Source organism: Denticeps clupeoides, chromosome 12 (assembly GCF_900700375.1).
Source record: "Denticeps clupeoides chromosome 12, fDenClu1.1, whole genome shotgun sequence".
Classification (NCBI taxonomy): Eukaryota; Metazoa; Chordata; class Actinopteri; order Clupeiformes; family Denticipitidae; genus Denticeps; species Denticeps clupeoides.
In genome coordinates, this window is record NC_041718.1 from 21,234,559 (window position 1) to 21,262,313 (window position 27,755).

Consider the following 27,755-nt stretch of genomic DNA (forward strand, 5'->3'; position numbering starts at 1 on the left):
GTGTGTCGTGATCATTCATCATGTATACGTTGTATACGTTGCCACTGGCAACATGGAGAGAAACCAGTGATGTAACCAAACGCTGAGGACAGTGAAAAGTTTCTCCATGTGGTACTCGTGGTGACCTGTTCGCCCAACCCACCTATCGCCAGGTAAGGGTTAACAGGTCTCTTAGCGGGTTGCCAGAGTCGCTGGTTTCACGCCAAATGCTGTGATGCTGCACTGTTTCTAACGAAAGTCTTCTAAATTTATGTTCTATGGCACGAACACCACGCACCGAATAGGATTCCACCAAACTAAACTTATGTTCTTTTCATATTGTGTCAGTACATAACATACTGTCCATACTAACTCAGTGATTGGAACGGAATATTTTATTATGTCTATTATTATTATATATAACATAATTGTAAAGGTGCCACATGGTCTTTCATTTAGTAGATTTCAGTAGTCTTCATTTAGTAGTCTTTCAGTATAGTAGATTAGATATAGGGAGGGGCTTTAAGCACTTCCGTTTCTTCTCCCATTAAAGCACATCAGCTGCACTCATCGTGCTGAATCCGGACTCAGTGGTTCGAATCCACTTAACCCCCTCGCAGAAACGCGGGGTAATTTTACCAAGACCTGGCAACTCCGCGCCCAGCCGCTCCGCGCCGCGCCCGTCTGTCGTTCGCTCGCCGCGGCGCAGGGAGAGGAGCGGAGACCCGCGGACTTGTTGATCCTCTTCTCCCCGCCCGTCCAGAGCCGAGAGCGGCGCGGCGCGGAGACATGTCCGTCCGAGGAGGCGCTGCGTCCCGCCGAAGCTGGACGAGATCCGACGCCGCCCTGGATCCGACTGGGAAGCGTGTGAGTCGCGTCGCCACGTTCTTCTTTTTAATCGTTACTCGTCCTTTACTGTTCAGGTGGAATTAACCGACGCATTTTCACCAGCTGCTTATTAAAATGCATGTTGAAAGCTGCCTGTATGCGTTTTGTAGATGGGGGGTTTGTTGGAGGGGGGGGGGGGTGTAGATGGGGGGGGTTTGTAAATGGGGGGTTTTGTAGATGGGGGGTTTGTTGGAGGGGGGGTGTAGATGGGGGGGTTTGTAAATGGGGGGTTTTGTAGATGGGGGGTTTGTTGGAGGGGGGGTGTAGATGGGGGGTTTGTAAATGGGGGGTTTTGTAGATGGGGGGTTTGTTGGAGGGGGGGGGTGTAGATGGGGGGGGTTTGTAGATGGGGGGGTTTTGTGAAAGTTCTGCCGTGATGGTGCCGGACCTCGTTTCAGCACCCTCGGCGTGGACAGCTCCTCATCCCCCCAGAACACCTCGCAGGGTTTTACTTGGGGTTTTTAACAGCTGCCAGAACCTTCTGGTTCGTGCTGTTCCATATGCTCCTTGCTGACTGGTCGAGACCGGTGGACAAATTCTGGGAGATCCGCGTTCTTCTGAGACCATTTACATTTACAGCATTTACCAGAATTTACCCTTATCCAGAACGACTTACATTCAGTACATTTACATTTACGGCATTTACCATACACCCTTATCCAGAGCGACTTACAATCAGTAGTTACAGGGACAGTCCCCCCCTGGAGACACTCAGGGTTAAGTGTCCTGCTCAGGGACACGATGGTCCTCTGGTTCATAGCCTTGGGAGACCAGAATGAATGATGGCTTTACCACTTCTTCTCCTGTCTTCCTGGCAGGTGCAGACATGAAGGAGAACAAGCGTGAACTGACCACCCCACCTTCGACCCGGCAGAAGCTCTTTATCTCCCTCCAGTGAGAAGTGACCGTCGGCCAGGATGAACAAGGCAGGCTCCCAGTCCACCGCCTCGCTGCCGCCGGAGCCGCTGGAGATCGTCCGGAGCAAGGCGGGCTCCCGCCGCGCCCGGCTGAACGTGGGAGGTCTCCTGCACGAGGTGCTGTGGAGGACGCTGGACCGGCTGCCCCGCACGCGGCTGGGCAAGCTGCGCGAGTGCAACACGCACGGCGAGATCATGGAGGTCTGCGACGACTACAGCCTGGACGGCAACGAGTACTTCTTCGACCGCCACCCGGGGGCCTTCACCTCCATCCTCAACTTCTACCGCACCGGCAAGCTGCACATGATGGAGGAGATGTGCGCCCTGTCCTTCAGCCAGGAGCTGGACTTCTGGGGCATCGACGAGATCTACCTGGAGTCGTGCTGCCAGGCGCGTTACCACCAGAAGAAGGAGCAGATGAACGAGGAGCTGAAGCGGGAGGCCGAGACCATGAGGGACAGGGAGGGCGAGGAGTTCGATAACACCTGCTGCTCGGAGAAGAGGAAGAAACTTTGGGACCTGCTAGAGAAGCCCAGCTCGTCTCTGGCGGCGAAGGTAGGCCCACCGTCAGGTCCGGCCATGAAGGGAGAACGTGGTGTGAAGCAGTGCAGGCCAGACGTAATATCAATGATAAGGAAGCTCTCATGATCTGCTCTTCGTCCATTTGATGGTCCTCATGCTCCGAAGCGGCGAGAATATGACTGTTGTGCAGCTGTAATATTACACTCTGCTGACCGCATTGAGGCGGGGCGGACGGCTTCATGTCTTTTTAATTGTTGCTGTGGCGGGACGTGATTCGCATGTTCTGATGATTTCCTGCAGCCATCTTCATTAGTGTAATCATTACATGGGCCGCCGCTGAGCTTACATGTCTTTACCCATCTGGCAGCACTGATGAATGCTGTGTGTGTGTGTGTGTGTGTGTGTGTGTGTGTGTGTGTGAAAACACAGTACCAAAAGGGATGCTGAAGTGCCAGATGGTGTATTTTTTCAGTGACAGTGAAGATGATACGGGTGAAACAAGTGAAATGTAAATCTGGGAAATATAAATCGATTCAACTTTGTTATTGCAACATGATCAGCATAAATCATCACCAGTGCAAATTTCGCTGGATCATTTTTCTTGTAGCATTAATGTACTCAATTCATACCTTGGGCTTTAACCGCATGCATGTTGGTGTTGGTAGTGGGCGTGGTCACGTTGACTAGGAATTAAAGCGCCTGATAACCTGCATGTTGGTGTTGGTAGTGGGCGTGGTCACGTTGACTGGAATTAAAGCGCCTGATAACCTGCATGTTGGTGTTGGTAGTGGGCGTGGTCACGTTGACTGGAATTAAAGTGCCTGATAACCTGCATGTTGGTGTAGGTAGTGGGCGTGGTCACGTTCACTAGGAATTAAAGCGCCTGATAACCTGCATGTTGGTGTTGGTAGTGGGCGTGGTCACGTTGACTGGAATTAAAGCGCCTGATAACCTGCATGTTGGTGTTGGTAGTGGGCGTGGTCACGTTGACTGGAATTAAAGCGCCTGATAACCTGCATGTTGGTGTTGGTAGTGGGTGTGGTCACGTTGACTGGAATTAAAGCGCCTGATAACCTGCATGTGGGTGTTGGTAGTGGGCGTGGTCACGTTGACTGGAATTAAAGTGCCTGATAACCTGCATGGTGGTGTAGGTAGTGGGCGTGGTCACGTTCGCTGGAATTAAAGCGCCTGATAACCTGCATGTTGGTGTAGGTAGTGGGCGTGGTCACGTTCGCTGGAATTAAAGCGCCTGATAACCTGCATGTTGGTGTTGGTAGTGGGCGTGGTCACGTTGACTGGAATTAAAGCGCCTGATAACCTGCATGTTGGTGTTGGTAGTGGGCGTGGTCACGTTCACTAGGAATTAAAGCGCCTGATAACCTGCATGTTGGTGTTGGTAGTGGGCGTGGTCACGTTCGCTGGAATTAAAGCGCCTGATAACCTGCATGTTGGTGTTGGTAGTGGGCGTGGTCACGTTCACTAGGAATTAAAGCGCCTGATAACCTGCATGTTGGTGTCGGTAGTGGGCGTGGTCACGTTCACTAGGAATTAAAGCGCCTGATAACCTGCATGTGGGTGTTGGTAGTGGGCGTGGTCACGTTCACTAGGAATTAAAGCGCCTGATAACCTGCATGTTGGTGTTGGTAGTGGGCGTGGTCACGTTGACTGGAATTAAAGCGCCTGATAACCTGCATGTTGGTGTTGGTAGTGGGCGTGGTCACGTTGACTGGAATTAAAGTGCCTGATAACCTGCATGTTGGTGTAGGTAGTGGGCGTGGTCACGTTCACTAGGAATTAAAGCGCCTGATAACCTGCATGTTGGTGTTGGTAGTGGGCGTGGTCACGTTGACTGGAATTAAAGCGCCTGATAACCTGCATGTTGGTGTTGGTAGTGGGCGTGGTCACGTTGACTGGAATTAAAGCGCCTGATAACCTGCATGTTGGTGTTGGTAGTGGGTGTGGTCACGTTGACTGGAATTAAAGCGCCTGATAACCTGCATGTGGGTGTTGGTAGTGGGCGTGGTCACGTTGACTGGAATTAAAGTGCCTGATAACCTGCATGGTGGTGTAGGTAGTGGGCGTGGTCACGTTCGCTGGAATTAAAGCGCCTGATAACCTGCATGTTGGTGTAGGTAGTGGGCGTGGTCACGTTCGCTGGAATTAAAGCGCCTGATAACCTGCATGTTGGTGTTGGTAGTGGGCGTGGTCACGTTGACTGGAATTAAAGCGCCTGATAACCTGCATGTTGGTGTTGGTAGTGGGCGTGGTCACGTTCACTAGGAATTAAAGCGCCTGATAACCTGCATGTTGGTGTTGGTAGTGGGCGTGGTCACGTTGACTGGAATTAAAGCGCCTGATAACCTGCATGTTGGTGTCGGTAGTGGGCGTGGTCACGTTCACTAGGAATTAAAGCGCCTGATAACCTGCATGTTGGTGTTGGTAGTGGGCGTGGTCACGTTGACTGGAATTAAAGCGCCTGATAACCTGCATGTTGGTGTTGGTAGTGGGCGTGGTCACGTTGACTGGAATTAAAGCGCCTGATAACCTGCATGTTGGTGTTGGTAGTGGGCGTGGTCACGTTGACTGGAATTAAAGCGCCTGATAACCTGCATGTTGGTGTCGGTAGTGGGCGTGGTCACGTTCGCTGGAATTAAAGCGCCTGATAACCTGCATGTTGGTGTTGGTAGTGGGCGTGGTCACGTTCACTAGGAATTAAAGCGCCTGATAACCTGCATGTTGGTGTCGGTAGTGGGCGTGGTCACGTTCACTAGGAATTAAAGCGCCTGATAACCTGCATGTGGGTGTCGGTAGTGGGCGTGGTCACGTTCACTAGGAATTAAAGCGCCTGATAACCTGCATGTTGGTGTTGGTAGTGGGCGTGGTCACGTTCGCTGGAATTAAAGCGCCTGATAACCTGCATGTTGGTGTTGGTAGTGGGCGTGGTCACGTATTAGGAGTGTAGAGAACGGAGGGAAAAGGAGGAGAAAGGGAGGAGATGGAAGCTGTGCTACACCTGGGTGTGCCATGTATTGACAGGAGGGAGTTAAATCATCCAGAATGAGGAAGTAGGGGGTGTGACAGCTGTCAATCACACATATAGGCTCCTCCCCCCTTTAAAATCTTCTTAAACACTCATTACATCTAAAATGGCTGGTTGGCTTGTTCCCATCTTCCCACGTCTTATATGTTAGCACAATTATTTTGATTAGAACAATTATTCGTAAATCTCTGGAATATCATTAAGGACACAGCCATTTTGAGAACAGGGAACATCATATAAAAAGGCAATTTTACTTGGCAGAAACTTTCCTCTCCGAATCGCACGGCGAGTGGTGGAATCTGAGAGCAGAAGCCTCTGAGACTGTAAGTGGCTCTTACGGTAATGGCTGCATTATCGGGGGTCCGGATGGCCGTAATTAAATGTGCCGTTGCGCAGATCCCACGCCGTCAGAATCTGAAAGAATGCGCTATGCCTGAGCGATGGCGCTGGACGCGTTCGGAGTTCCCGGCAGCTGCTGACGTCTGCGGTGAACTTCCGCAGTAGCCTCGTTCGACCGTGCCACCGTATGCTCTCTCCCCCTTTCTCTCTCTCTCTCTCTCTCCGGAGCCTCCTTCCAGATTTGGCCGTCCAGACAGCCTCCCACCGTTACAGGCTGCCGGGCGCGGCGCGAGAATCCTGACTCTGGCCGGGACGGCGGGATGGGAGCGGCCTGCTGAAGAGCGCGTGGTCTATAATAAAACAAAAAAAAATGCTTTAATGCAGCAGAAGGGAACTTGAGTCTGGGGTGCAGGATGATGTCGATAATCGAGGTCTTCAGAGACACGAGAGGAGCTTTTTACTGTCCACCGACTCTACGAAACCTGCGTCCTTTAAATTTGAGGGACGAGAAGGTTCAGATTGGACTCTGTAACCACAGATTTTTATAGATTTGAGTTGCTTGCTCTGAGAAGCTTATCTCCAACAGGAATAAATATATACATTTGGTTATTTTCCCAGTACGCAGCAGTGGACGTGTCACACTGGGGTTTAATGGCTGCGAGCTTGTTTTTCCCGCTTTTAATTGAAGGCAGGCGCCATTAAAATGGGTTGCTGCCGTGCCACTGGCTCCGCCCCATTCATATTTCAGTGCCGATGAATTTTTAATTGCACATCAGTAATGCTTGACTCTGTGCCGGGCGAGGGAAGGTGCTAACCGGAACATCCATAACCACAGATGTCACCCGCTGCCGTGGACCCTCCTGGGCCACAGGACCTCGCGGTCACACGTCCCGCCCAGCGTGGAAATCTGCGGCATGTGGACCTCCATCGTGAATAATTCAGCGGTGCAGACCGAGAAGAAGCACAAACACGTGTTTTATACTGTTATCATATTAATTATAGATGAGTCTCCCCACGCGGTGGGAACTTTGGTGAAAATGCAGCCCATCGGCCGAACTGGCGGTCCAGGTGGAACACGAGCTCAACTCGGCTGTGTACACGGCGGCGCGCCATCGATTTCATACTTCCTGGTCGGGTCTCTCCTTACCGATGGCGTGACGCAGTATCTGAATGATGGACGTGCGGCCGTGTCTTAAAGGGGACGCGGGCAACACCCGCGCAGGGGAAAAAGCCCAGAAGTGCCTGGGGGGGCTAAGGTTTCGCCGCCATTTTAGGCCCGTTGTCGGGGTGGAAGGAACCCTCGCTCCGCTGCTCCTTTCAAGGTCAAGTGCCGAAATTTAAAACCTGCGGGTGGACCAGCTCACAGAAAAGCAGAGCTCGGCCCCGCCCTGTCCCGCCCCACCTGGACGCATGGCTGCCAATCATATCAGTACTGCCCCTTACTTTACTTTACTTTACTTTACTTGGCAGACACTTTTATCCAAAGCGACTTACAGGAGGACGACACCAGCAATTCACATGCGATTTCTATACATTTTGAGTTACAAAACTGAGAATAGAACATGCAGGGAAGTGCTAGACTAAATTATTTACTTATTTATGTGTGTGTGTGTGTGTGTGTGTGTGTGTGTGTGTGTTAGACTTGTGTGAAGTATTTTTGGAATAAATGGGTTTTCAGCTGCTTCTTAAAGGTGGTGGTGGTCTCGGCTAGTCGAATGGAGCAGGACAAGTTGTCCCACCAGCCAGGGACAACAAAGGAGAACAGAGTGGATTGGGACCGGAGACCCCGTGAAGAGGGGATTTTTAGTCTCGTTTCGTGTGCAGATCTGAGAGGGCGTGCAGGAGTGTATCTGGCTAGTAGTGTGTTGGTGTAAGAGGCAGAACTTCCATTTACAGCCCTGTAGGCAACATCAGGGATTTAAACTCGACGCGAGCAGCTAGCCGGTGGAGAGAGGTGAGAAGAGGCGGGACGTGGGTGTGTTTCCGCTGGTTGAAGATGAGGCGGGCTGCCACGTTTTGGACCATCTGGAGGGGTTTTATGGTGACCGCAGAGGCTCCAGCCAGGAGAGAGTTACAATAGTCCAGTTTAGAGGTGACCGTTGCCTGGACGAGGAGCTGCGTAGCCTGTTGTGACCATCTCTTCTACAACCATCTCTTCTTCTGGCCGGGACGTAGGCATAGTGGCAAGCTGGTTTAGGACGAGGCGGAGAAATGTAGGATCTGGTTATGAATGCACAGGGTGCCACCATTAACTTAAATAAATTGTCATTTTGACTTTTCAATATGCTAATCAGAATCACATAGTTAGAGAGATGATTCATCCGAAAGTAAATTTAATTGTCAGGCAGTTTTTGGCCTTTTTTTTCAGGCCTCTGCAGACCAGGAACATCATGGTTGAGCAGAATCAGCATTTTTCTCCACGAGTTACACTTACCGACAAATTCCGAACGACGACAATCCTGATGACGGTTTTTGAAAGTGCAGCGCTGCCCTGCAGACACCGTATCTGGGATTCGTATTACGTTTCTGCTCAACCCAGCCATCCATCCTTCACAGCCTGGTCCTTGTGGGCAGTGGTGGCCTAGCGGTTAAGGAAGCGGCCCCGTAATCAGAAGGTTCACTAGGACCCTCAACTATGATCCGCCAAGGTGCCACTGAGGTGCCACTGAGCAAAGCACCGTCCCCACACACTGCTCCCCGGGCACCTGTCATGGTGCCCACTGCTCACTCAGGGTGATGGGTTAAATGCAGAGGACAAATTTCACTGTGTGCACCATGTGCTGTGCTGCTGTGTATCACAAGTGACAATCACTTCACTTGTCAAATACACTGCGTCCAACCCGTTCACTTTGAACCAAAAATCCGAGATAGTCGGTGTTGTTCCCTTCGTAATGTGGCTGTAAATCTGAGACACGCGGCAACACGCGGCGTTCATTTCATCAACATCCATCTCCCCGCCTAGCGGACGAAGGCGCGGGGAGGACGGCGCGGTGATTCATGGCGCCGCGAACTGGGGTGTCACCTCCGACGGTGCAGGAGCAGGAGCAGGAAGATGAAGATGAATGCTGGCCTGCAGGGTTCCGGGAGAGGCGGGCCGGCAGTCAGTAAAGCGGGCCGAGGAACTAGTCGGTCAGGAAGGGTGTGTGATGGTGGCAGCACTTGCTCCTTCTGTCACATTTACTGATCCTGAGGGATTCTCCAAAGTCCTCGAGAGCACTTTCATCAGGAATCGTCCAGATCTTCCCCCCTTAAAGCTGCGGCAGACTGAGAATAGAAGGTCAGAATCATAGACTGTTATGTCCTGGTCCAGGACAGGAACGTAAAAGAAGATCGGACGAATAGCTGGGGAAAAAAATACTGTTGCACGTATTCATTTGCCAGATCCAATGCATGCAGAACAGAGAGTTGGGCGGAGTCAAGACATGTCCACATACAGGAAGTGCAGGACAAGATTCTAATTTCTATATGGATGCATCTGGGAGGGATCGGGGTTCTTCTCTAGCAACACAGTGGAATAGAGTATTCCTTTTTATAAAGTCTAAAGCCTCATAAACAGATATACAGTATGAATTGTGTATGTACAGATGATCTCATTACGTGTCGATGTTTGCGTTGGTGGTGTGTGTGTGTGTGTGTGTGTGTGTGGTGGATTGGATGTGGTTTCCACATTTTTAAAGAGATCTGATTATCATAAGTCATATATTTAGGTTTTATGCGTTGGTGCTGTAGCGTGGTGCGGGTTATAACACACACACACACAGAGACACCGACACTATGTAGACTAAGCAGTGTTAGAGAAAGGGGTCACGTTTTCTCTCTTGATCATCAGAGGAGTTGTTTTGCACCAGCTGGTGGTGCCTTCATGTTTCAGGGGTCACAGGTCAAGTCAGGCCGCCTCAGAGACCTTACCAGTTTAGCACCGTTTTTATGCTTTAACGTTCTTCAGAATGATATATTGTACCGTCACTACATCATGGACAACATGTGAGGAATAAGTAACGGTAACGACTCTGACAGCAACCAAATAGTGAGAACCGTACGCTACACTGTATTCGTGTAACACATGGATTGTAATTAAAAAATCTGGATTATATGGTCCAGTCCTGAAGCTCCGTCAGATGAAGCTCAACCGAGCTGATCTCTGCAGCCGGTATCAGTTTTCATCAGAACGCACCATAAATACATCTGCAGCCCGGCGGGAAAAGGTCCCGTGGACAATTTAACCCATTATTCATGTCCACTGTTGTGCCGGTTCCTCGCGACACCGTTCCCTCCACAATTCCACCCTGGAGCGGATGAAACCAGGAATAAACTGCCGGCTGTCGGATACGGAACGCGAGACCGGCGGCTGCAGGCCTGACCAATAAAACCAGTTTAACCAGCGGCGTTCGCCGTAAGCACAGCTTCACGTTGCAGGGGGTGCCAGGCTGGGGACGGGGACGGGGAGAACTTGCTCCACTGGTGAACCTCGTCATGATATGGGCAGAAACGCTCGTTTCTCATCAGTCGTTAATGAGCAGCCTAAGTGCTGCGGTCTGACTGCGCCGCGGCCAGTTACAACCGACGTCTCGCTGACCTGCGAGTGCTTTTGTCATTTTTCATTTTGCTCTTGTTGAATAACAGAACCGTCCACCAAAGGAACGTTTTGGTCCAGAGAATCACTAACCATGCAGTGATTCATTTACATTTACATTTACGGGATTTGGCGGACTGGTTCACTAGGACCCCCAACTATGAATACAATCTTTTTATTCACTCTGTTCTAGTTTCTATACAGAAGTCAGACAAGAAGAAGGTTACAAGTTCATCTAAATCTTCTCTAAAGAGGAAGGTGTTGAGCTGCCGTGTGAAGGTGCTCAGTGACTGAGCTGTTCTGACCTCGAGGGGAAGTTCATTCCACCACCGAGGGGCCAAGACGGAGAAGAGTCTAGATGAGCGTCTTCCTTTTACCTTCAGAGATGGAGGGACCAGGCGAGCAGTACTGGAGGCTCGGAGTATACGAGGTGCAGTGCGAGGTGTAATAAGGGCTGTGAGGTAGGATGGTGCTACTCCATGTTTGGCTTTGTAGGCCAGCGTCAGCATTAAATGCATATACATCAAAGTAGAAAAAGGGTCATTTTTACGATATTTCAGCGTTTTGCGTCCCTTCTGAACTGTTGAACATTTAATCCTGAGAACATTTTGGGGGAACGTATCCGTGGAATCAAATGTCACGGTGGCGGGACATGGCGAGGAAGGAGGACGCATACGCGCAGCGTCACGAGACGGGGGATTTATTACATGGAGCACCAAAGAACGACCCGGCCGCCGACAGGGCAGCTTTTTTAATTTATGAAACCAGATGGGAACAAGCAGGGGTGACCACAATTTCCTGAGAATAAGATCTCATTATATGAATATATATATCTAAAATAATACACATATATATATATATATATGTGTGTGTGTGTGTGTGTGTGTGTATGTGTGTATATAAACAATACATAATACAATATTATATATATAAAATATGACTTTTAGAAAGACAGGGGAGGAGATGTTCTCCAGTATTTTTGAAGGTATGAAGACCCAGATGGGAAAAGCCTCTTTACACACCGTGCCAAACACGCTGGTCATTTCAATACCACAGTCCTATTTAAATGAGCAGGAGGCGGCCAGCAGAGCAGCAGAGCAGCAGAGCAGCATAGCGCCCGGCTCGTATTACCACGCATGCAAAATAAAACCCCATAAAAACATGATGTCTATTTTAGGACGTTCATGCATCAGAAGTGACGCCTTTTAATTAAATCAAACCCCAGAGATAATGAAGCTGTTGACGGTTCTGCAAATAAAGGGGATTAAAAAGATGATGGCGGCGGGTTCCAGGGGGGGCGTGGCCTCCTGCTCGCATGTGGTGGGCGCCCGGGAGGAGGGGCGGGAGCGCCCAAATTCCCATTCACCTACACAGACGGCGGACGGTGGGAGCGCTGGTTGCCATAGAGATCGGCAAACGTTTCCAAGGCGATGTTGGGCTGGCTGAAAATCGGCCTTCAGTCCCACGTTCCCTCACTGTTCCACAACACCAACGTGGGCCGAGGATTTGTGTTTGTTATGAATGCGATATCTTGGAGACGGAGCCGGGGCGGCGTGGTAAATAATATGCTGCGAGCTGCCCGTCCTAATTAGGAAGAGTTGTGTGAGGCGGCCGGTGCCCGGAACGTTCTCTACCTGAGCGCTCGTCTCCATCACGCAGACTCACACGCGCCCCCGGAGGCCGGAACACACCCCAACACCGCCGCCGATGGCGCCCAGATCACCGTGCCGGGAACCCTGCACAGAGCCTTTCGCGGCAGAAGGTTCTGGGGTTCTGCGTCTCTACATGCTGCGAATGGAACAGGGACGTTTTTATTGCGTTTACGGTGTTGACGCATCTTGCACGATGGGAAAATGGGGATTTTGGTTGCGGTGGAGCGCGCTGCAGAGGTTTATTTTCAGACCTGGACTTGTTAGGCAGCCGAGCGGTGAAATGATCTGCAGGAATGAGCTGTGCCACATCCGGAGAAAAGCAGCCCGGAGTCTTCGCGGAGTGGGAGTGTGAGAGAGACAGAGAGAGAGAGAGACAAAGAGAGGAGGGGAGAAAGGGACTTTTCTAGGTCACCGCAGTGATGGTCGCATCTGGTTCAGTTTCTATTTAAAAACAGGTGCAAAAAGGCCCCACAATGCCACGCCTACCATGCCATGCACTGGAGGTCAAAGGTCGGTCGATTTCGGGAGGGAATGAGCTGGGAACGTCCTCAGAGGACATTAAATGGGCCACTCGGTCGGAGGTGGCCAGTCCCCCCATGAGACCAAAGCCTGACCCTCCCCACAATATTTACTGGGAATATCCAGGAAGATGAAAGCTTTAAAAATCGCTCTTTGAAACATGACTAGAAATTGATTTTTTTTATGGCTTCTTTTAATTTCCATCTAGTCATCGACCATCTTTTCTTAATTTATTCATGCTTTTAACTACAGTGTTGAATGTTAGATGCTTGTGCGCCGTTCCAGCCGCCATTGGTTGGTTTGACTGCAGTCTTCCATAAATGACGCGTCCCTCAGTCCCCGTGGATGTTGACTCTACGGGCAGCTCAGCCGATGGACCTTAAACTGGAAGCCTGTGAGAACCCAGGGACGATTTAAGTGGCTAAAGTCCTCAAGAGGCTCGAGCTGTGGACCTTCCATGTGGCATTTCAGGTCCCTCTGCATCAACCTTAAAAGGCTTCACAGCCCTATAAATACATGGCAGACTGCAGGAGGGGCCAATCAAGGCCGTGATGGTGACGGAGCTTCCCTGTGGAGGGTGGGAAGTGTTGCACCTCATCACACTGAGAGGAGCCGCGGTGGCTGGGTGGTTCATTAGCCGAGAATCATCTGATCCGAGAACATCAAAGCCCAGTGAAGGCCCTTTAAAACACAGCTTTCACTCTCTGTGTTTCTGATGCAGGGCGTCAGGTGTGACGGAAAAGGGGGAGGTGATTAGATTCTGAAAGCCACGCCCACCGTGGCGTCTTGGGCCGACATGTCAGGACGTACCTCGTGGACAGAAGACAAAGAAGAAACCCTCAAACACAAACATATCATGCCGTCATTCCGAAAGCAGAGATGGCCTAGCAACCAGACAAAACAAGATTTATTTAAGGAGATAAGTGATTGTCGGGAAGGGTTGTTCCCCACAGATCACAACAGCATTCTTATTTCTGGCAGCATGTTCACCATTTACTTTATTTTTCGGTTGCTGGTTATGTTTCTGGGATTTCAGCTCAAAACTTCATGACATACTTCATACAGAGGAGCCTGTAGGTGTGATTGACAGCTCTCACACCCCCTCCTTCCCCATTCTGGACAATTTAACCTCCTGTCAATATGTGACACGCCCAGGTGTAACGCAGAGTCCATCTCCTCCATTTCCCTCCGTTCTCTACATTCTTAATGCCCCCTGTACACAAACGTGACCACACCCACTACCAACACCCACATGCAGGTTATCAGGCGCTTTAAATCCAGCCAACGTGACCACGCCCACTACCAACACCAACATGCAGGTTATCAGGCGCTTTAATTCCTAGTGAACGTGACCACGCCCACTACCAACACCAACATGCAGGTTATCAGGCGCTTTAAATCCAGCCAACGTGACCACGCCCACTACCAACACCAACATGCAGGTTATCAGGCGCTCTAATTCCAGTCAATGTGACCACGCCCACTACCAACACCAACATGCAGGTTCTCAGGTGCTTTAATTCCTAGTCAACGTGACCACGCCCACTACCAACACCAACATGCAGGTTATCAGGCACTTTAATTCCAGCTAACGTGACCACGCCCACTACCAACACCAACATGCAGGTTCTCAGGTGCTTTAATTCCTAGTGAACGTGACCACGCCCACTACCAACACCAACATGCAGGTTATCAGGTGCTTTAATTCCAGTCAACGTGACCACGCCCACTACCGACACCAACATGCAGGTTATCAGGCACTTTAATTCCAGTCAACGTGACCACGCCCACAACCAACACTAACATGCAGGTTATCAGGTGCTTTAATTCCAGTCAACGTGACCACGCCCACTACCACCTTCAACGTGCAGGTTATCAGGCGCTTTAATTCCTAGTGAACGTGACCACGCCCACTACCAACACCAACATGCAGGTTATCAGGCACTTTAATTCCAGTCAACGTGACCACGCCCACAACCAACACTAACATGCAGGTTATCAGGCGCTTTAATTCCAGCGTCCTGATGGGAGAACAGGTTCAAACCCCACTTACTATCGCTGTGTCCCAGAGTAAGACGCTTACCAGGGGGACTGTCACTGTTAATTATAAGTCGCCCTGAGTAAGGGTGTCTGGTAAATGCTGTGAGTGTAACTCTGTCAGGTCCTGTCTTTAAAACAACACTAATCGGATGGGTGATTAACTTCCTCGTTGTAAGAGCAGCGCAGTCCCACTTTGTGGGAATCGGTGGTGCCACCCGTGGGTCATGCTGTCCTTGTATGGGCGAGGAGAGCCGCAGCGGCGTACCACAGTGACGCGCTGTTTACACAGCAGTGAGTGGATGTGGGCAGCGTGCTGTGTGTGTCAGCCTCGCACCGACGTCTGTTCTGCTTCCCATCGGGTGAGTAACGGCGCTGCTAAACAAGGACTCTGCAGAACGCTCCCTCCATCATACTCGGCAACACCTGCCGCCGGTCCCAACACCGGCTCCTCCTCCACATCCATCCTGCTGCGATTTAGGGTTTCGTTCCACTTGTAAATCACGCGCTCACCGCCACCGGGGCCAGACGTCCAACCGGCGAGAAGATGACGTCTGCAAGACCGACCTCACTTCAGTTAGTGCATATAGAATGTAAAGTGTGTGTGTGTGTGTCTGTCTCGGGGTCTCACAGGGTTTCCTCTTACACCTCGAGAATAAATAATTCAATTGAGGCCAAGACTTCAGTGAGGAATCAGATCCCTTCCTGCCTGTTTTTCCGTGTGCCCATGACTGTGGAGATGGTGCAGGTTGGTGGAGACCCGTGCGGATGAAAAGAACATCAGTGATGATTATCATTCACTTTCATTCAAGAATTAATAAAAGAAAAAAAGGTTTAATTTAAACCTTTATTCGTCAGTGGGACGGAAGTCTCCGTCCCAAAAAGGAAGAGCTGATGTCATTTCCTCTTCGTCACCAAGGCGACGTCCCACTCGGCAACATAACAAGACGGCGAATATCTCTGAGCTGTCTACTCGCCCTCAGCATGTTTACCGGCGCGGTCGTGGACCTCGGCTCCACGTCCCATTAAAGAGACGCGTCAGACGAGCCGCTGACGTGGAGCCAGGTTCGACAACACAGCTCAGCAGCTTGTGTGACGGCCGCATTCCCGAAAGCTCAATATTTACGGCCTTTTTGGATCGTCCACTTCCTGCCGTGTCACTGTGTACTTGGGAGATTTCGGGATGTGTCGGCGCGGTGGCTTCTCCCGTTTTCCCCCACATTTCCCCGCACCCTTTATCTGCCAGACCGGGCCGGCCAGGAGCTTCAGGACGCCCTGTAGTCCCTGACAGAGGGGACGCCGGCGGCCAGGCTGTCCAGAGATCGGGCCCGGCAGCCGGGGCGCAAAGTTCCGTCTGTTCGCTCGTTACTTACCCAGCTGACGGACTTCTGGAAGTTTCGCCCTCGACTGCGTTTTTCTAGAACCGGATCAGCTGTAGCACACGATCGACCATCAGAGCGCCTGAAAGGGACGTGTTGGTACGTGTCATATATTGAGAAGAGTTTTAAGAGGGCGTTTATTGTCCAGATTGAGGAAGAAGGGTGTGTGAGAGCGGTCAGTTATTCCTACAAGCTCCTCCCCCTGTTTTTATTCAAAAAAAGTTCATGTTCTGGTTGTCAGAAATAATTAAAAACAAAAAGGTCTGGGTGTGCAGAGTAATCCAAAATCTCGACCCTAAGGATACCAGCTTGGTATCTACAGAAAGCACCGAGCACGCTGCTCACCAAGGGTGATGGTTAAATGCAGAGGACAAATTTCACTGTGTGCACCATGTGCTGTGCTGCTGTGTATCACGTGTGACCATCACTTCACCACTTAATAGTTAGTTAGTCAGTCCAGAAAACGTAGAGTGACCCGTCTTCTCCTGAACGCCTCGGTGCGAATTTTTAAAGGTTATTTCCCTCTGAGCGGTTCTCTGCTGAATGTCAGGTTGTGATGCTCCTCAGGTCCTCCTGCTTCCTGTTTGTAGGTCTCTGTTTGTGGACGATCCTGGCAGGGTAGTTGCAGGAGAGCTTTCTCTGGCAGGGGGAGCCTCGCGGCGCCGCGGCGCCGTCCTCTTCTGCTCAGATGGGAATTTTGTAAAAAAACGGCCTTTTCAAATGTTCGTCGCGCTGCCGAGGGAAACGAGGTCACTTCTGATGTTTGTGGCCCACGCACGGCGGCCACAAACAAACTCGGGGAGGCCGCACCGCGGCCGCGGCTCCATTATTTATAGCCCTGCGTCCAAACCTGGACGTTCCCCCGGTGCGTCCACCCTGAATGCAGGAGTAAATCTGAGCCTGCAGACGTGACCTCCGACCTGTCATCTCGCACGGGCCCGGGAGACTCTTCCCATTTCCCGGCCATCCGGCAGCAGGGCGAGAGCCAAATATAGCCGCGGCACGATGGACCCGCCGCTCTCCGCGACCGGCGCGCCATGAATTATTGAGCTCAGGCAGAGGTGAGACTCTCCCGCTGGTCATTTCTGCCGCAGAAGGTCCTCAGACAGACAGAGGTGCATTCTGGGCGGACCAGGTGGCCGCGTCACAGCGCGGAGGAGGTGAAGCCACGACGTGGTGAAGATGAGCCGTCCCCCGCGACCGCCGCCTGAAGTGGGTTGTCATGACTACAGCGTGCGATTAATGGGCCTGCCACATCCAGCGGTTGCCGGGCACGCACGGGGACGCGGGGTCATGAAACACGTTCCTAATGAGATTACGCTGAAAAGGACGCCTCACGTCGCAGTTGGACGCGGTTCCATTCTTCATCCAACTTCCTCTCCGTTCACCAGGTTATTTCTTATCCAGAGAAAGTTCCACTCAGGTCCACTGTTCTTTTGAACACTGTTCTCACGTGTTCTTTGCGGGGTGTGCCGCTCCAGCGCGTCCCTGTACCACCCCAAATAAAGAACGTAGGCTCCGCCTCCGCTCGCTTCCAGCGTCCCGGGACGCTTTGCTGCTCACCAAGTATACAGAACCCAGGATCGCCTCTGATAACTGACCGCACGTATCTAATGAAATCCTATTAATGCCACAACGCTCAGCGAGGAAATGAATTTTGTCTCGTTTTTATTTCGTAAACCATATCTAGTCTGTTTTTTATTCGCCCACAACATTACGTGATGTACTTTGTTCTAGTTATCGTCACATGACCAGCATTTACGTCTCGTCTCTGTCACGTGAAATGGGTTCCTCGACGAACAAATTTTCATCATTAATTTTGTTGACAAAAACAACACTAGTAGACAGAGGACAACCACATGTCCCACGGCCGCTTTATTCCTACACATAAAGAATTCAAAGGAAGGCTAACGTCAGGCTAACATCAGGCTAACGTTAAGCTAATGTCAGGCTAACGTCAGGCTAACATCAAGCTAATGTCAGGCTAACGTCAGACTAACATCAAGTTAATGTCAGGCTAACGTCAGGCTAATGTCAGGCCATGTAAAAAGCCAAATAAAGCTGCACCCTAGTACTTTACACTACTTTTAAATGTGCTTTGGTCACTTTTCTTTCGCTCCTGATGCCAAAATATGTTTAATAATTCTGCAGCACCAGACTACGCCACTTACCGCTCCAGGTCCCGTACCGCGTCCTTCCACCGAACCCTCTCACGATGTAGTGCGTAACTTCCCACTACAAATACAAGTTACTACTAATATTCTACGCCACGACCATAAAAGGGCGATAAAGCTACCGAGGCCAAAATACAGATTTTCAAGGACTTCAATGCGAACGTTCTGATGGGTGGAATCACGTTCTGACCAGACACCCGATACCAGGGAAGACGCTCCGGTTACCACAAGCATCCGGTGCGTCCGGCACCCGACCGGGTAACTCTCTCTGCATGCCGCGGGTCGGACGGATCCTGCCGGTGCTCGGTCACATGGTGAGCGTTAATTAGGGGTCAGAGGAAACCGGCGTCTTTTTGTCCCAGCGTCTCGCTGCCTTGACGAGACCAGATTCCCTGTTCCCTGTATCCGAGCCGAGACAAGCGTGCAGAACGCTGGCGTCACTGGTGTGTACGTCCTCTCAGAACGGACAGCTTCAGCACGACCGGGTGAAGGCCCCATAACTGGACACCGCGGCGGACAGACGGCCAAGCCGACGCTGCGCTTTGACCAACCACGAAATGCCAACATCGTGTTGGCTGGTTAAAAAGAGATGAATAAAAGTGAATAAATATTCTATTAAAAATGTCTCTGTGTCTTGTGAGGACAGCGCTTTGGACGGCCCCGCGCGCTCACTTACAGTCGTTACGTAACGAGCAGAGGCCGGTTATGCAATAAAACCCGCGTTTTTTCAAACGAAACGGCGGCAGAATGTCGCCATCCGCGGCAGTCGGTGTCACCGCGTCCGTGGTGACCGGTCACAGCTAATCCGGCCGTCTGGGTGTGAAGATTCCTGATTCAGACTGAAACAAGGAGCAATTTAATTCGACTAGTGAACAGGGATGCGACGATGCGTTCAAATTGTGATTCGAGACGATTCCAGAAGGTCACAATACAGTTTCCTCACATTCTTTCACATGATGAGCTTCACACAAACTGAATTAAACTGTTGATTTACATAAATTAACTGCAAACATTTTTTTTTTTTATTTTCTGTATTCTTTTTTGCTTTTACGTCGGTCTTGTTGGTCCCCTAACTCTGTATCTGAAGTCTCTTGGTGCAGAATTCCAGCCACATTGATCCAGTCCCACAATGAGATTTACCAGGACGCGCCGTCTCACCGTCTGTAGCTTTAAATGCTAATGAGGAGGAGAGAGGGCGGGGCCAGGAGGAGAGCGGCCTATAGAAGTTGAGGGGACATTCGGGGAAATGACGTCATCAACACCGTCCACCAACCACAATGTTTGTCGCAGTTGATATTTTTCCAGAAAAAATTAAATGAACAAACTGGTTCTTCAGAGTCTCGCATGACCGTACTTAAAAAATACGTTTGTGCTGATTTTTACGTCCAGTCACAAGCAACTGCAACGCTTCACACGTTTGGAAGCCATGACGGTCGGTGGAGATGACGTTTTAGGGGCGGGCCGGAAATTCTCTGGGTGGAGAAAGCATGAGAAACGGAAGGTAGCCTTTCCCCTTATGACGTCACAAGGGGACAATTTCCAGATCCGACCGTCTGAGCTGCTGAAGCTGAACTCTTTACACCGACCGCCATTTCTAGCCACCGCAGGACCGTAGACAGGCTGGAGGAACTCAGATTAATGTTCAATCATCTCACAAAGTCACATTTCATGTCAGGGGACCTTTAAACCCCAATTTTTAAACCCCCTTTTCAACTACCATCATCAGAGAGGAAAATCTGCACAAACACCACATTGAGACCTTATCTCACACACACACGCACACACACACACACCCAGAGCATCCTGTAATGCCTCTCGCTTCCAAGCCCGCCCACCAGAGCCCACGGTGCATCATTCACCCGCTGGTGCCGTACTTATTCCATTAGTGTTAGATGACTCCCTGCAATCTGTCTGTTTTTCCACCGCCAAGAGTTCCCAGCATGCCCTTGGCCAAGCGTCCCTCTCGCTTTTTACCTGACTGTCTCTCGCTTGGCCGCCTGGTTTTAAACAGTGTCGGGTAGGAGCCGCTCTGTGCACCGGTCATCGGTCCGTCCAGCAGCTCCGCCTGCTGCAAGCGGGACATGTCCATAACTCATAATCCCCAAACAACAACGCTTCTTCACCGAGATCTTCTCCGTCCAGCCGGAGGTCAAATCACGCGATTAACAGTCGTCACCGCCAAGGCCAGCGAACCACTGGACGCGTAGAACCTGCCGGACCTTTGAATGAGAGATGGGGCGCCTGTGAACGTTCCACACACCTTCACACCCACAGAGGACATCGCTGCAGGGCCATTTGTCCCTGTCAGCGGCAACAGCTCAGGGAAACCCAGTCCTGAGCTTGAGGCAAGGTGGTTCTGTGTCTCCACAGGTGGGGGAGAGGACCTGCTCGTTTTCAGCCGTCCTTCTGCCTGACCGGGTCGGTGGTTCGGCGCCCCGGCGTCCCCCCCCTCGGTCCCCGAATTCCCTTTTTAGAAATGCAGAGGCCGACTGTGAACTGTAATGAATGTAAAACGCATGAAGCCAAAAGTGTCCAAATTCGGTCGGGGACGGCCTCCGTCGTGGTGAACGTTTGTCCGCGGACCTGGTGCAAGAACCTGTCCCCCACTATTGACATTTAGCCGACAGACGGATTTTGGACAATAATTAGCACATTTTCGGTGAGGGGATTTGAACTTTGATGTTGCAGTGAAAGTGTAGTGATTGTCACATGTGATAGACAGCAGCACAGCACACGGTGCACACAGTGAAATGTGTCCTCTGTATTTAACCGTCACCCTGAGTGAGCAGTGGGCACCACGACAGGCGCCCGGGGAGCAGTGTGTGGGGACGGTGCTTTGCTCAGTGGCACCTTGGCGGATCGGGATTCGAACAGGCAACCTTCTGATTATGGGGCTGCTTCCTTAACCGCTAGGCCACCACTGCCCCAGGTTGTCTGCTTGTTTGGTGGGTTCATTGTGTGCCCAGAGGTACCGTGGTGATCAGGACATTTGTCCAAAATTGTGTAATCCCGGTCAAATGTCCCCCAAAACGTAGGAACTGCAGGAATCGTTTTTCTGAGTCCGCTTCCGTACCGGCTAGGACGCCGCTGGCCCTGGAAGAAGTGTGTGGCGGTGGAAGCCACCCCGGCGTCCCCCTGATGCCAGTTTAAAAAGGACATTTCCCGCTGAAGCCCGGAGCCTGCGGGGAGACTCGTTATTCCCGTTCCCACGAAAGCGCCACGGCGCTCCGGCCGGGCCGACATCTGTCACGCCTCCGCCACAACCGGGGCATGATGGGAGATTCTGGCACGCACGGAGGAACCCGTCCCGAGAAACTGGACTGGAGCTGCTTGCCCTCGGGGTCCTTCACGCCCGACTGGACGCGCACACTCAACCCTCGCCGTCCGGAGGGATATGAAATATTCAGCCGCCTTCCATCGGAGGAGGAGGAGGATGAAGATCGGGTGGCTTGTTTACGACCTCATTACAGACTGACCCCCCTCCTGCTGGGAAAGAGCAGATGCGCTCAGCGATTAGCACTCATCACGCGCCACGCCTCTGTTTATCTTCCACGTTATGCTCGGCGTCGAGCTAAAAATGCGCTAAGCTAAACACACTTGTCGGCCGCGGCTGGTGTTTGTTTTCCGTCGGCGTGCGTGTTGAGCGGCCCGCGGTCTCCATGGCGCGGTGAGGGTTTTAAAGCGCGCCCCACATGCTCCCGCCATTAACGCCCCCCCTCGGATGGCCGTACATTTACGGCATTTACCAGACGCCCGTATCCACAGCGACTTACAGTCAGTAGTTACAGGGACAGTCCCTCCCTGGAGACACTCAGGGTTAAGTGTCCTGCTCAGGGACACGATTGTAGTAAGTGGGGTTCGAACCTGGGTCTTCTGGTTCATAGGCGAGTGTGGTACCCACTAGGCTACTAGCACCCAAACTTACAATCACTATTTACAGGGACAGGGACCGTCCCCCCCCCTGGAGACACTCAGGGTTAAGTGTCTTGCTCAGGGACACGATGGTAGTAAGTGAGGTTCGAACCTGGGTCTTCTGGTTGATAGGTGAGTGTGTTACCCGCTAGGCTACTACCACCCGGTGATTAGTTTCGGTTGCCTGCAGGGCTCGCCGTGACTGGTTGGACGCCGGGAGCGCGGCGTGAGTGGATTCTGCCCGCGTTTGCTTCCCGGCGATAAAATCTTTATTCTCCCGTCGGCAGGCCGGCCCACCTGCTCCCCGGACTGCAGCCAGGTGCGGCGCCCGGGTCTTATTTCGCCCCGGCTTTGTTGTACCACGCAGGGTTAAAAGAGACCAGCGTGATACGTGATGAGACACCGAGCTCATTCAATCAATATTTCAAGTGGCCGGAGGTGTATAATTCGCTGGGAAATTTAAATAAGAGCTTCAGTCTGGTGAAGCACGAGTTCGCCATTCTTTTGGCCCCTCGCTGAATTAATGCTCGGCCGTGCGGTGAAGAAACGGGAGAATGGAACCCATCACTGCTCCTGTTCCGCCCGCCAGGACGTAGCGTGATACGCCCGACGGCGGTAACTCGAGGCGCGCGCTTAATTAACGTGATTTAATAGCTTTTTGAGCCTTATTTAAACATGTCAGGATTAAACCGCGAGGTCAGTGGGCGGCCCGTTCCCACGAGGTCGGAGTTCTGATGAACACCGTTGACTGCCACAGCTTAGACTAAGAATACGTTTTGACTGAGTTCCAGACTGCATTTGCAGTGCGGGACGGCCATCGGTGGCCCTGGAGAGGTCGTCCCTAGAAAGGCCAGAGTTCTCCAGGCAGCGGCCAGGACTAATCCTGACCACCTAAACCCTGCAGATTTTACATTTACAGCATTTACCAGATGCCAGTAGTGACAGGGACAGTCCCCCCCTGGAGACACTCAGGGTTAAGTGTCCTGCTCAGGGACACCATGGTAGTAAGTGGGGTTTGAACCTGGGACTTCTGGTTCATAGGCGAGTGTGTTACCCCACTAGGCCGCTACCACCCTCGATCTACAGCCAGGAAGAATGGGCCCAGTGACCTTCCTGTTTATGACCCACCGTTTCACCACCATTTCTAGGAAGTGATTGTTTTCCTGTTTTACAGCTGGCCAATTTAAATCTATGCTTCTGCTGCATGTCTTTCGTGTGTAGAAAGCGAGACAAGGGAGAGGGTGGAATGGAGGAGGAGGTATGGGAGGGTGTGTGGGATAGATAAGCTCATGAGAGAGGAAATACAACAGAAGACGTGAGGTACTGGGTCTCGGTACAGAGACGGAATGAGAAGGTTCACCCCCAGAGATGATACCTGAGGACAGGACACACCATCACCAGCCAAAACACCCGGCTCTGAAACAAGAGCAATGACATCAATCGCAGCCGGTTCATCACCCTCCCTTGTCGCCCATGTCAAAACATATCGTATCGAGGATGCCGTAGTTAAACCAATATTGGTTGCTAGGGAACAGGCAATAGTTTGGTGCGTATTTGGCTTATTGACCTACTTTACAACAAATAATTGTGTAATGCCTGATTAACTATACACACACACACACATATATGTATATGTATGTGTATGTATGTATATGTGTATATATGTGTGTCTATACACACACACATATATGTACATACATACATACATATACATACATACATATACATATGTTATATATATGTTATATATTATTTATATGTTATATATATTTTACCATTTACCAGAATGTCTTAATTAATTGCACAATTTTGCACATGATCTCATCTGGTAAAAGACAGTACAAAATTATTGAGATTTTTACAGCCAAGGGCCAAACTGAATTCCACCCACAGCTTCTTTAAAGACTATTACCCTGTCCTTTGTGCTAAGACTTCAATAAATGGAGTATAAATTAATAATGTGTTCCAAGGATCAGCCATACAAAAGACTCTTAATACTAGCTCCCGGTCTCTAAGTACTTCTAAAAATTTTATAGCATCATTATTGAGCAGGCAAGGAAAGAAGAGATCCTGCTGTACGGAAGTGCCAGCTTTTGCCCTCTTTCTTTTGTGGTCTCCTGAGATCCTTTTAGAACAAAGGCTCCCGGTTCCCCAATTTTCCTGGACACTAATAACCTAATTGTATTTTCTGTGTCTCCGCAGGTCCTCGCCATCATCTCCATCTTGTTCATTGTGCTGTCAACCATCGCCCTGTCTCTAAACACACTGCCGGAGCTCCAGGACACGGATGAGTTTGGACAAGTGACTGACAACCCTAAGCTAGCTCATGTTGAAGCTGTGTGCATTGCTTGGTTCACTATGGAGTACCTACTGCGCTTCCTGTCTTCGCCCAACAAGTGGAAGTTCTTCAAGGGTCCTCTGAACGTCATTGACCTGCTGGCCATCCTGCCGTACTATGTCACCATCTTCCTGACTGAATCCAACAAGAGTGTTCTGCAGTTCCAGAACGTTCGACGGGTGGTGCAGATCTTCCGCATCATGCGGATCCTGCGCATTCTAAAGCTGGCGCGCCATTCTACGGGGCTCCAGTCACTAGGATTCACACTGAGACGAAGCTACAACGAGCTGGGCCTGCTCATCCTGTTTCTGGCCATGGGCATCATGATCTTCTCCAGCCTGGTCTTCTTTGCTGAGAAAGATGAAGAAGACACAAAGTTTAAGAGCATTCCCGCGTCCTTCTGGTGGGCCACTATCACCATGACAACAGTAGGGTATGGTGACATCTACCCAAAGACCCTGCTTGGGAAGATTGTTGGGGGTCTTTGTTGCATTGCCGGAGTGCTGGTGATTGCTCTTCCCATTCCCATCATCGTCAACAACTTTTCAGAGTTCTACAAGGAGCAGAAAAGACAGGAAAAGGCTATTAAACGGCGCGAGGCCCTGGAGAGAGCCAAGAGAAATGGCAGCATTGTCTCCATGAATATCAAGGAGAACTTTGGCCGCAGTGTTGAGCTCATGAACGTAGTTGTGGAAAAGAACTCAGAGGACCCAGAAAAGACCGAAAATGCTCATGACAACCATCTGTCGCCCAGCCGCTGGAAATGGGCACCTAAGCCTGATGCCTCAGAGACCAGGTCCATTAAGTCGTTGGATGGGAAGGAACCAAGCTCTCCAGACAAAAACTGCCAGTCCAGCCCCCAGCACCTCGACGTGAAGAAGCTGGAAGAGATGTATATCATGATGGCGAAGACGCAGTCCCAGCCTAATCTAAATAGCAAAGAAAGAGTTCCGTTTTCCAAAATGGTAAAGCAGAAGGATGAGATTGAGTTGGGGAGTCTCCCCACGGACACAGCGCCAACCACTGCTGAAGGTATCACAGACATGAGGAGCATGTCCAGCATCGACAGCTTCATCAGCTGTGCAACTGACTTCCTTGAAAGCTCACGCTTCTCCCACAGCCCAATCACGAACCTGCCCGGAAGAGTCAGCGCCAATCCTGGCCTACAAACCACCTTGGAGCACCATGGGGAATCCACACCAAGTCCAACAAGCACAACCAAGACAGCACCTAAAACCACGGAAAGATCACGGCATGGCATGCACCTGTTCAACCCTCTGAGGGCACGATCTCTCAAGGTCAATTTTCTAGCTGGGGAGGCCGGCCACTCCCCTTCCCCGACACAGAAGGGTGCCGCCCTCTCGGACAGCTCTGCTGTCTCTGACCGTTCGCTCATGAGCCCCGAGGTGTCAGTCTACACAACGGCCAGCAGCAAGACCCCACCAAAGACCCCCGAGATCCTGGCACCCACGGTCTTCACATTCCACGACGCGTCTATCAGCAAGTACATCGATGCTGACACCGACGAAGACGATCACCTCCATGATGGCGCGGAGTCCAGCCCTTCTGACCGGCTGCTAGACTACGTGAGCAGCAATAGCAACTACCAGCGCGCCCACAATCATCTGGAGATGTCCCAGAGGCTTCTTGGGCAGAATAGTGTCCAGGAGAACCATGTGACTCAGCGAGTCTGCCCCAACACCTATAACAGCGCGAGCTAAAGATGGTCTAGAGGAAATACCAATGAAAAGGTTCACCGTTATCACACCAACACGAAGCAACACAAATGCAAAACCGCGAGGCACAGAATTTCAGCAGACATGGATGAATACAACGTCTTCTACTCTACAGAATGCTGACCTTCCTACTACGCTCCACAGAGTTTGTGGACATTGTGACCAAGGACTAAAGTAAAAGGTACAGTACAGGCCAAAAATCTGGACACACCTTCTCATTCGACGTGTTTTCTTTATTTTCTTGACCATTTACGTTGGTAGATTCTCACTGAAGGCACAAAAACTATGAATGAACACATGTGGGGTTCTGTACTTAACAAAAAGTGGAGACCTGACCTCCACAGTCACCGGACCTGAACCCAATCCAGATGGTTTGGGGTGAGCTGGACCAACAAGTGCTAAACACCTCTGGGAACTCCTTCCAGACTGTTGGAGAACCATTTCAGGTGACGACCTCTTGAAGCTCATCGAGAGAATGGCAAGAGTGTGCAAAGCAGTAACCAGAGCAAAGAAACTAGAATATTAAACATGTTTTCACTTATTTCACCTTTTTTTATTAAGTACAGAACTCCACATGTGTTCATTCATAGTTTTGATGCCTTCAGTGAGAATCTACCAACGTAAATGGTCATGAAAATAAAGAAAACACATTCAATGAGAAGGTGTCTCCAAGCTGTTGGCCCGTACTGTATTTTAGAACATATGTTAGTGTGTCACACACAGTAGATGTAGGCATTATGGAATCCACTTTGTATAAGGATCAGTTTGCTGTTTTCTTCCTAGTGTTCTCTTCCTCAACTTTTGCCTTAGTTATATGCACCTGAAGTCAGTATATGTACACGTATGTGTCCAGGTACCATGAAGGTACAGCGTGTGGTCTTGAATGAGTGCGTCAGGATCCCTGTATACATAAACACTTTATTGTGACTGTCCACATCAATTCTGATTATTTAAAAAAAATATATTTTTTTTTTTTGCCTGGCCACTCACAAACATGCCCTTGAGCAAATATGTTCAACTAAATTGCTGTTCAGGAAGCCGGAGTTGTGTAGGGATGTGCAGCCACTGTGATGTGCGGCCTGCGTCTTTATTCAGAAAGAGCACTTTTTCCAACATCATTTTCTTTTGTTTCTGGTACCACATTTGTTTTTGCATTGACCAAGTGTGTATGTGTGTGTGTGTGTGTGTGTGTGTGTGAGAGAGAGAGAGAGACAGTATGATTATTTTTCCATAGAGACAAGAGACCCTTTTTAAAGGGGAACTGGCCTGAGCAGCTTCCTGTTTTTATAAATCGGCTTTGCAGAAGGAATCCACTCCTGACTGCCGGGACAAATGCAATCAGCTGGGACTGAAAGACGATTCTGTGCATCACTCTGACTGATTTGGACAGTTCCGTCTTTGTATAAAGCGTTTGTTAATATACTGTAATAAGGTAACAGTAGCTATTGTAGAACTGATGGCACACAACACATTGTTGTGCGAAGGAAATGAAAGAATCAAATTGTATATTTTTCAAATATTTTCTAAAGAATGGAAAATTAGACGAATAAATTATGCTTATCTCCTAGTTTTGCATTTTGATCTATGCTGTTTTATTTCTGAGGAATGTATTTTCAATTCTTTGCTACTGTGAAAATTCTTTTTGACAGTTCAAAAATCAGTAATATCAATAAAGAACTATTAGAGATAAAACTACACATGAATGAACTTATCGATCACTGCAGCAGTAACAAGAAGTACCAGTCAGTAC

The 27,755-nt window shown here is 50.4% G+C and overlaps 1 protein-coding gene across 1 annotated transcript; it reads left to right on the forward strand.

Annotated features, from left to right (window-relative positions):
* The first annotated feature begins 549 nt into the window (after positions 1 to 549).
* On the forward strand, positions 550 to 26,275 carry LOC114801271 (potassium voltage-gated channel subfamily B member 1-like). Its single transcript, XM_028999354.1, has 3 exons — positions 550 to 844; positions 1,686 to 2,339; positions 24,134 to 26,275. Exons 2-3 carry the CDS (start codon positions 1,785 to 1,787, stop codon positions 25,988 to 25,990), a joined length of 2,412 nt encoding a protein of 803 aa, XP_028855187.1. The 5' UTR covers positions 550 to 844; positions 1,686 to 1,784; the 3' UTR covers positions 25,991 to 26,275.
* The last annotated feature ends 1,480 nt before the right edge of the window (positions 26,276 to 27,755 follow it).